We start from the raw sequence: 10,430 nt of genomic DNA, 5'->3' as shown, positions 1-10,430 counted from the left end.
GGATGAGGCTGCGGAATCGTCCCTGCCCCGCCGTGTCCCAGAGCTGCAATCTGATCTGCGGGATGGAAGACAATCAAACACGGGGAAAAAAAAGGACGAAAAAGGGGGCAACAGGCACGACAGACGGCATCAGCAAACCCCGAGATGCTGCAACAAAAAAAAACTATTAATGTGTCCCTATAACTGGCTGAACCATGGGCAGCGGCTTGCATGTCTCAATTGGGGCTCATGCACACGGATGTGCAATAAGGTGCTTGCAGATGTGCAATTTACAAGGATCTGAACTAGAGGTGCACCGAAATGGAAAGTCTAAAACCGAAATAGAAAAAAATGTTGGGCGGAAACCGAAAATGTTTATTTTAATTTTTTCAATTTTTATTTTTATTTTTTATAAACTTTTTAATTTTTGCATATTTATTTTTTATTAATTTTTTATTAAATATTTTATTTTTGACTTTACTTTTAGGGGCTTTGGGGAAATATTAGGGGTCTAAACAGGTCTCCCTTTTACAATAGAAATAGAGATTGAGGACACAAAAGTGACCTGTGTCAATAGCCTATCAATATTCTCCAGGAGGCTTATCCCTATGTGCCAATCTCTTTTTCTTTATCCCCTGTTCAATGATCAGGAATCCTCTATGAGTGTTCCTGTTCATTCATAACATGAGGACAGAGTATGATTACTATAACCACAACTATGAATGAACAGGAGGGGATGTAGATCGCTTCCCATTCATTCATAATTGAGGATATAGTAACCGTACTCTGTACTCAATTATCTACTGCATGTACCCGCTCTCCTTCCACGCTGTCACAGGAGGCTGAGCGAGCGGTGCGGGGAGGAGAGCTCCGCCTCCTGTGACAGCGCTGGCTGTCTCCGTCCCCACACCGCTCTGCTGGACTGTGATAGGCGGCTGAGTGGTGCGGCCACTCACAGCGATCTCCTCCCGCAGCGCTCGGCCGGCTGTGACAGTTTCTATCCTCCCCGCTGGGACACAGAGCAGCGCCCAGCGGGGAAGAGAGGAAGCATGGATGCGCCGCTATATCGGCAGGAAAATGGCACTTTTGGCATTATGCCAAAAGTGCAATTTTCGGCCAATATGTTTTGGCGGCCGATATATCGGTGCATCCCTAATTTGAACGCAACAGTATTGTATCCTATGTGCCATTCACACGGATCTGCATAAATCAATGGAGTGCCCCGCCGCTGCATAGTGAATTCAGGGCAGGGATGTAAACAATGCATATGCAGGCGCAGAATAACCTTGGCCTTCAGTCACTGCAAACAAGTGAAGGCCGAAGTCATTTTGCATTTGCGCCAAGCCGAGGTCATGCAACACCGCTGCTGATTACACGTGGTTGATGTTTACATCTCACGCTAAAGGTGTCATTCACGTAGGGTGGTGCAGGTGCAGAATGACTAAAGGCTGAGGTTATGCACCACTGCTGCTCGTTACACGTGGTGTATGTTTACATCTCCCCCAAATTAGTTATTTATGCAGGGTGATGTGGGCGCAGAATGATTGTGGCCAATCTGCGTTAAAGGAGAACTATGAGGCGAGTGCTTTTCACTCACCTCATAATAGTCTCATTGGTCACAGGTCGGCTCAGTAGATCGGGAAGTGAGCGAACACATACCGGCGTTCGCTCACCTCTCGATAATGTCACGGCTCTCTGCCATGACAGGGGAGGGGCTGGATTCCCGCCTCCCCGCTCCGATCCTCCAGACTGGCGGGGGCGGGGAGGGTATAGCTGGCTCTGCCTCTAGATAGGCAGAGCCAGCTGGCAGTCACGCAGCTGGGCGGATCCCGGAATAATTGTCGGAATCTGCTTCAGCTGCGGCGTCTCAGTATATCGTGAGCTGCAGCTCGCGGTATACTGAGCTTAAGGTGACGAGAGGATGCTAGTTTGTGTCCTCCCGTTACCCTGAGAACTATGGGGAAAAGCCTTAACCCCATAGTTCTCCTTTAATGACTAATTCAGGCGGAGATGTAAACATCAACTATGTGAAATCAGCAGCAGTGGTGCATAACCTCAGCCTTTAATCTTGTGCAACCTGTGCAACCCTACGCGAATGACAGCTTTAGGCCTCATTCACACGAGGAAAAAGCCGACAGGTACATCTCCGTGCTGCGTGCACGGCCTATCGTGCAGCTCCCGGGAAGGACAGGTGCTGCGTGTGATTACGCAGCCCCCATCCTTCTCTATGGGAGTGGGCGGCCATACGCCGCCCTACGCTCACCCCAAGTTCAGGTCCGTATGGGTGCTTGTGTCCCGGCTCGGACGCAGACAGAATCCATCCGGTCAGCGTATGAGTACGGACACTCGCGCGGATGTGCAGGGCGGCGTACGGCTGTGTACTCCCATAGAGAAGGAGGGAGGCTGCGTACTAATCGCACGTTGCACCGGTCCTTCCCGGGAGCTGCCCGATACGGCCGTGCACGCACCACGGAGCTGTATGTGCCGGCCTTTTCTCGTGTGAATGAGGCCTTAGGGTAAGATGTAAACATCAACTATGTGTAATCAGCAGCGGTGGTGCATGACCTTCAGCCTTTAGTCCTTTTGCCCCTGTGCCACGCTGCATGAATGACTCCTTTAGGGTGAGGTGTAAACATCCAGCACTGTGCGGCACTTCTACAGCCAGCTGCAAAGAAAACCTTATGGGAGGAGACAGCAAGTCATCCATTCTGTAGAGGAAGGGGGGGGGGCTACTTTGGCACTCAAGCTGTTGTGGAACTATAAGTACCATAAGGCATTGCAAAACTCCAACAGCCACAGATCCCAGAGGAATGATGGGATTCATAGTTTTAGCGCAGTTGGGGTGCTGAGGTTGCCTGCCTGCCCTGCCCTTCAGCTGCACTAATCCCCACTGCTTATACATATAAAAAAACGGGGGATAGGCAGAAGGTGCAGATGGATGTCCTCTCACACGGAGGGAGATCATTTTCGTTGGCATCACAAAGTCGAGCTGCGATAGCAGAAACTTGCAGATTTCAACATACCTCTCAGTGGGCAGCAGGAGCAAGGAAAAAAAATGAACAGTTATATATGCAAATTTGCTTGGATATATTAAAAGAGCCAGGCGAAAAAGTGACCTTGGAAGCATAAAGGGGGGAATATATCAAATCTGGAGCAGCTGTGTGTGGCATCCAATCAGCATCTCTCTTTTTAGTTTGTTCAGTCAAGATTTAAAAATGAAGGAGAGAAGCCGATTGGTTGCCGTGCACAGCTGCTCCAGATTTTGTCTGCTCCAGTTTTGATAAATTCCCCTCAAAGTCTTTTAGAATTTTCATTTTGCTTCCCCCCCCCCCCTACAATTTGCACCTCTGTGCTTCCACTTCCTGTCTGGATACATCTGCCCAAGTGGTGGCTCCAAGAAGTTGCCCCTGATGGTGACAGTGAAGTGTACCTGGGCACAATGACCACTGGAAGTGCATTGGACAGGATGATTAATGCAGGAGGGCAACTGGGAGGCCCAGGACTCAAAGTTGTCGCCTCATAACAGGAAGTGCCTGAACAAGGCCCTTTATGGCAGGACCACCAGGAATGATTTTTAATGGAAGATGTTAAAGATTGTGAGATTTTAGAGCTCGGGTTTTTCTCTAACTTTAGGGCATGCAAAGGTGGCTACTAGGGATGACGAGGGAGCATGAAGCCGGCTTCCCGACCAATCAGGAAGCCAGATGCCGCATCATTACATGGCGCCCGCCCTCCCGACCAATCAGGAAGCCGGGCAGCGTGTAATGGCGTGCTGCCCGGCTTCCTGATACCCGGAAGTACCTGGCTAGGCATCGGAGCATTTGGGCGAGTACGAGTACTCCCCCAAATACTCAGCATTGATACTAGTATCGGTATCAGTGCATCCTTGGTGGCTATAATATTATTGAATGTCATTTTACCATCCTGTAAGAATACCCTAAACATTTTTACCACCTCAAAGAACAAGAATAGAAAAAAGGTTCTGGATTGACCCACTTTGGACCGACCCAGTCCCCATCAATCTGTAGCATGTTTAAAATAAAGTGTTCCGAAGCCCGCTATTACTTACCTTAATGGTCTCTTCCAAGATCATCCCCCTCGATGGTCCTGAAGACTGGTCCGCTGAAGCCACTCTTCATTCCGGTCTTGTTGCCGCCCCTCTTGTCTACATCATTAGCCCCACCCTATAATCAGAGCAGGGTCAGCTGCCACCTCATCAGGATATTATGGGGGGGGGGAGCTACTGATCCGGACAACTGCTAGGTAGAGATAAAGCTCAAGCAGCGTGGTAGTCCAGTGGGGTCCAGGTATGACCTCCAAAGCTAGTACGGAGGTGGTGCTAATCCGGACAACTGCTAGGTAGAGAGAAGCTCAAGCAGCAATGTAGTCTAGTGGGGTCCAGGTATGGCTTCCAAAGCTAGTGCTGAGGAGCTGCTGATCTGGACAACTGCTAGCTAGAGATAAGCTCAAGCAGCGATGTTGCAAACATTTTCATGAAGTCCCCAAGGATCGAAGGCTAGCAAAGTATAGATAGACTTAAGTTATGGTGCCCAACCACCTACGACACTAGCAAAAAAAATTAAGGCCTGCTGGGTAGCTGAGGGGGTTATATGGGGGCTGGCTTACATTTTTTCTGTTTGCCAGTATAGTATATAGTATGCCAGCAGTATAACCTGACTGTTTCTGAATTCCTGTGTCCCTCAATGGACAAGAAAGAAAAAACTGATCTCCATCATTCATTAATGGACACGACTCTTATCCTTTGGACCTTTGGGTTATCACCACTTGCAATGGGCGATATAAACCAACATGTCTAATGGATAGGAGCTGTGATCCTCAATACACAATGGAGACATTTTATATTACAAATGAAGCTACAAATTGATGAGGCATTGGTGGGGGGGAGGGGGTGTAGGAGGGAGTCAACTTTAAGTGCCACTGCAGCTTGATTTATCAGGGCCATTCTGCACGCGGCACAAACCATAATGCTTCCTTAGTACTGCAATGTCATAAATCTTCAGGTCTGTCATGAACATCTGGAAACCTGAAGCACTCTAGAGCTGAGAGATGAGCTGGTCAATAAAATACTCACTGTTCGGTCTTCTAAGTACATTGTTTTTGATAAGAAGTCAATACCAATTGTTGCCTGAAAAGAGATTAAAATAGATTGAACAACAGAAACACTGCAGGCCTTCAAAGTGATACTCGTTACAAACAATAATGAAAAAGAAAAAAAAAAGGTGAAAATCACACAGATAAAAATAATAGATTTAGAAACAGTTCATACAGCTCTTCGCTGCGTGAACAATATTCATAGTCCTGTATGGCCACTAGATGGAGCCGAGGAGTGTAGGATTTTCCTATGCTCCTTGGCTCCATCTAGTGGCCATACAGTGCAGAAAATCGTGTTCACACAGCGAAGAGCTATGCGAATGGCTTGAAAATCAGCCCCGTGTCTTAATGCAATATTTCTACACCAAGGGTAACCTGTCATGAGAATAACATGGATTTTTTTGGGATTTAGTCAAGTCACTGACGTGCAATACATGCGCAGATCAGAGCTTCTGGCTTCCACATACACACGAGCTCCAGCTTATATAAGAACACACCGCAAGATATAACGCAGCATTTGCAAAGCTTTCTGCCCACTTTTAAAACATCTTTTGAAAGGAATCCTCAAGCTCCGTTTTGAAGATGTTATAGTGAACCTGTGTCCAGACTAGGCACACTGAACTATTCACATATTCTGAACAAGCAGTAAAAGCCCCTTGTTTTCCACCCCATCAAGAGATTCTTTATTGTAGAACAAAGTTCCTCCAGTTTTCAGAGATTCATGCAACAAAAAAAAAACAAGAAGTCAAAAAATAAATGTCCTCAAAAGTACAATGTACTATATACTGTAATTAGCACAGTATGAAGGGGGGGAGGTGAGTGGTCAGATGCAAATTGGTTGTCAATCCCAAAGACCAGGGACACCAAAGAGTGTGCTCATAATTGGGCAGAGGGTGCATGGAGCGGCAGGGGGAGGGGGGGTTGGTTTAACCACTCGTGTGAGATCTTCTCAAATTTAAGAGGGCTTTGTCCAGGGCTTGAAAAATTTGATGGTGTCTCACCAGTCAGTCAAAAATTTCACCAGTCAGCATGAGCGGACTATAGCCTTGCAATTTATGTTAAAATTTTATGGGGCCAGATAGAGCTTTATTTTGGAGGTATATAATCACCACGGGGTGTTTTTTTTTTTACTATATAATTAAAAAAGTACCATAAATGTAAAAAAAAAAAAAGTTTCCCTACGTTATGTTATAAAACATTTATTCTTACCCATATTTTTAGTAAAACATAAAAGTAGGGGTCATGTCGCGTAAATAGACACCGAACAAGTCAAGCCTTAAAATTGCGTGCGCCCGCAAAAATCGCAAAAAATGCCCATAGGCAACGATTAAAACGCTTTTAATGCTCATCAGTTTAGTGTTATCCGTGATTAATGGCTCTAAAATTATTGCTCTCTGACGTTTGCGGCGATATGTAACATGTGCGGCACAATAGGCGCAATCGTCGTTTTCGTGCGTAGACGCACCCGACGCATATATTCGTGTGTATGTGGGGGGAGGGGACTTAAAAAATGTTTTTTCTTTTTAATGCTTCTTTATTTTTTTTTATGATTTTTTTATTTTTGTATTACTTTTTTTTTTTTTTTTTACAAACAACTTTATTGCTATTACATGGGGGGCTAAGAAGCCCCCTATGTGATAGCCAATTAACATGACAGGTCCTCTTTATGGAGACATCAGGGGTCTCCAAGACCCCTAATGTCACATAGGGACCCCCAGAGAAGCTGATGAAGCAGAGATCGGCTTCATCAGCTTCTGTAGCTGGAGAGTGATACTGAATGCAGGAAGTGATGTAATATACATCACTTCCTGCATTCGGGGACTGGAGAGTAGATCAAAGGGAGTTCGTATACTGAACTCCCTTTGATCTCCTGTCACAGAGCCGTGCCAGTCCCGGCCGCATCCGGCACGGCGGATCTCAGGACCGAACACGGCAGTGACAGCTGCTAAAACAAGCGATCGAGCGTCTCTAGAGACGCCCGATCGCTTGACTGTAAAGCTCCCGGACGGCCGTGTGATTACACGTCGGGCTCCACCATCCTCGTCACAGACGAGTGGATTTTTCAAGCCCTGGCTATGTCTATAGACACAAGTTGTCGGCTTGGGGAGTATGATGTGCGGGGGAACTTGGGGCGAACTCAGTTTGTCCGAGTTTACCTAAGCCCACGCAGAACTGTCACCGACGACCCCCTGCTAGCCCACTCATCCGCAACCAAGACACTGCCCACCCTGCAACTAGATGTCACAAAGGGGTGGGGAATGCCCCTCCACAACTGCTTGGGCCGGCAGGGGTGTCAGTCACAGTCTTGCATGAACTCTGGCGAACTGGGTTCGCACCAAGTCTCCGCACATCACTAAGGCCAGCGTTGTACAATAGTTTCCCAGTTTGGTTTAGTCTTTATGGTTATCACCATATCTAGGTGCGTGTCATCAATGGGAAGTTCAAAAATTCCCAGGAGACCCATGTCTGGTCCAGAAAGAAAAATCAAGTCGAAATGACTGATGATATCAAACACATCAGACCAGTATCAGACATCTCCAGAAAATAAGATCCCCTTGTCCATAAAGGCAATTTAAAACAAGCCCCTCCATCACCTCTGTAGCTACAGGCATTGAGGAGAAATGAATATCCAAAGTTCACAACAGAGGCACAGAAATCAGAAATGTTTTCCCTCTTGCTTTCCATGGAAGAAGAATCTCGGCAGCCTGTCAACCCTTTAATGTGAACCTACAGCAGGTTCTGGAAGCTTCCAGCACGTGTTGTATGAAACCAAATTTGTTGTGATCAATGATGATCGTTTCAGACCTTTCCCTCAGACTGCATTGGGACAGGTCAGGGGCCACCCATAGGTTATTGGCCAACAACGTAATGAGGCAACTGTTAGCTCTTGTCTGTAGATACCCTTATAAAAACACACAAGTCAGAAGTGTGGGCACAACTGGCAGATGGCAAAGAAGTAAAATGGCATGCTGGGTTACCTGGTAGGTGTTGTCAAAGCTGTCGTACATGAACCTTGTGATTAGAGATGTTTTCCCAACTAGAAGAAAAAAATAAAATATTAACAATGACAAACAGTATTGTCCGTGTACCCACGTAAAGCAGAATGGGAAAGGAGAGCCAAGTAAGGTGACAATGAGTGCCAGGGAGGAAGGAGAGTTCAGGGAGTAAGGAGGGACAGGTCAGCTGACCAGGAGTTTGGGGGGAAGAGGGGTGGGTGGGGAAGGATGGATCAGATGACAAGGAGTGTTGAGTCTACCACCATGGAATGCCTGGTGGTGGTGGGGGGGTGTTGGTTGGGTAGAGACAGAATAATACAGAGATATCCCTATGGCATAACAGCCCAGAAATGAACCTTGTTGCAGGATACTGAAGCTACCAATGGATAGCACCATGTTCAACAAGGAGACATACGTTGCCTGCACACCAATCGCTTTAGAAAAGTATCGTGCAATTGCATCTATTAGTGCATAGATCATTAATGAAGTGCCACGGAAGGAGGAATGGATCCGCTAACAAGGAATCCCTGGGAAAGGGGGGGGGGCTGAAGGAGTCCAGAAAATAGAGTAATCCTACATTTTAAAGCTGACCTTTCATTAAAGAATATGTAACATGGCTTGAGATGCATCTCAACCTAGATGGGTAAGCTTATTTACATCAAGCAGCTCACTTTCTTATATACATGGCTAATAACAATAAAAAAAACTAGTTACACTTTCACGTGTTTTTAAAATGCAAAAGAGATTCAAAAAAAAGATTGCAGCGCGCTATAGTAATCATATCATGCATTCACACATGGGCGGTATGAGGAATGTAGAGTTAGCGATGCTCGTGAGTAAACAGACAGTACAGACCCCGGCAGACTGCAGAAAGGTACACGCCGCAGTCGTAACAACAGCGAGGAAAGTAAATTTGCTCAGCCACGTTTCTGTCCTATTGAAGGTGTTGGGTGACCGCGTCAGCTGACAGCATGAAAAACCCAACCTCGGTGCTGTAGCATGACCACTGGTAAGTGAAGCACCAGTGGGGTGTACTCCAGATCTGGCTACTGGGGGGCATTACAGGGCAGAAGAGGACTTCATGTCTCACAACCAACTTTCTTATCTGCTTCCATAATGCAGAGATGTACGGCATCATTTGTTTACTCCGATATACACTTTAAAAAGAGACAATCTGCAAGCATTTCCATGTGGAATAGTGTCTAGCATGGAGATCTTTGTGTTAGATCCAGATTATGCAAATAGCAGGCAGACAAGAGAATTGGTACTGAGAAGGACCAGGCTGCCATCTACTACAGCTGTGCAATCTTACTGTAGAAAGGTTGTCGCTTTTAGCCCCTACACAGCTCACTGGGGTGGGAGGCATACATGTGTATTTCTAGATTAGCGATGGACGAAACCAATGCTTGTAGCTAGTAATGGTTGGTCACAATCAGCTGGACTTGTTTTGTAACGCTGAAGATGGTTTTGGAGCTTCTCCAAGCCACTTCTTCAGCTCTAATAAGTGTCAGGAAGATTCCCCAACACAGACGGGCAAATGAATATGGATACAGGAACCAGTCTGACCAATCCTGGAACTAGCTCCATTAGCAACTAGAGAACACCTCACAATTTAGGCACCAACTGTCACTTTAAAATGTGCATTGGCTACCCATGCCCCAGCATACATAGGTAGTATAGATCTTCTTGATCTAAGCACCATGGAATGCACCCTGTTCTAGTTACTAGGGATGCACCGATAGCGATAGTAGTATCGGTGCCAAGTATTTGGGCGGGTACTCGCCCAAATGCTCCGCTACCCAGCCTGATAGTTGAGCTTTCGGTATCAGGAAGCCGGGCAGCGAGTCATTACACGCTGCCCGGCTTCCCAATTGGCCGGGAAGCCGGCTCCATGCTCCTCGTCACTTGTGATGAGGGAGCATGGAGCCGGCTTCCCAGCCAATCAGGAAGCGGGGTGCCACGTCATTACACGGCGCCCGGCTTCCTGATCGGGCAGAAAGACGGCTCCATGCTTTATCGTCCCCTAGTGACAAGAAGCATGGAGACTGCTTCCCTGCTAATCGGGAAGCCAGGTGGCGAGTCTTTACATGCCGCCTGGCTTCCTTAATGGGACGTCCGGTATCGGTATTGGCGAGTACTGAAAAAAAAAAATATCAGTACTCGATACCGAAAAAACGGCTTCGGTGCATCCCTACTAGTTACATAATCCCTAGAGTAGATCAGAGGTGTTACCACCACTTTCACACCTCACATCCTGTCTTGGACAATCAACATCTCCACATTCCATGGTGATTTGATTGAGGTGTCTGTGCCACATGTGTGGATACACACTGCCTGCCCCCC

The 10,430-nt window shown here is 46.8% G+C and overlaps 1 protein-coding gene across 1 annotated transcript in view; it reads right to left on the bottom strand.

Moving 5' to 3' along the window:
* The window catches only part of RAB6A (RAB6A, member RAS oncogene family), a 51,916-nt gene that overhangs the window by 9,203 nt on the left and 32,283 nt on the right, over nucleotides 1-10,430 (bottom strand). The window contains exons 2-3 of the mRNA XM_018572549.1: nucleotides 8,070-8,128; nucleotides 5,072-5,125 (exon numbers count right to left, since the gene is read on the bottom strand). Coding sequence (XP_018428051.1) covers nucleotides 5,072-5,125; nucleotides 8,070-8,128 — 113 coding nt within the window. The remainder of the gene's footprint in view (nucleotides 1-5,071; nucleotides 5,126-8,069; nucleotides 8,129-10,430) is intronic.

Source organism: Nanorana parkeri, unplaced genomic scaffold (assembly GCF_000935625.1).
Source record: "Nanorana parkeri isolate BGI_ZX_2015 unplaced genomic scaffold, ASM93562v1 scaffold2065, whole genome shotgun sequence".
Lineage (NCBI taxonomy): Eukaryota > Metazoa > Chordata > Amphibia > Anura > Dicroglossidae > Nanorana > Nanorana parkeri.
This window is presented reverse-complemented; position numbering and strand designations above follow the sequence as displayed.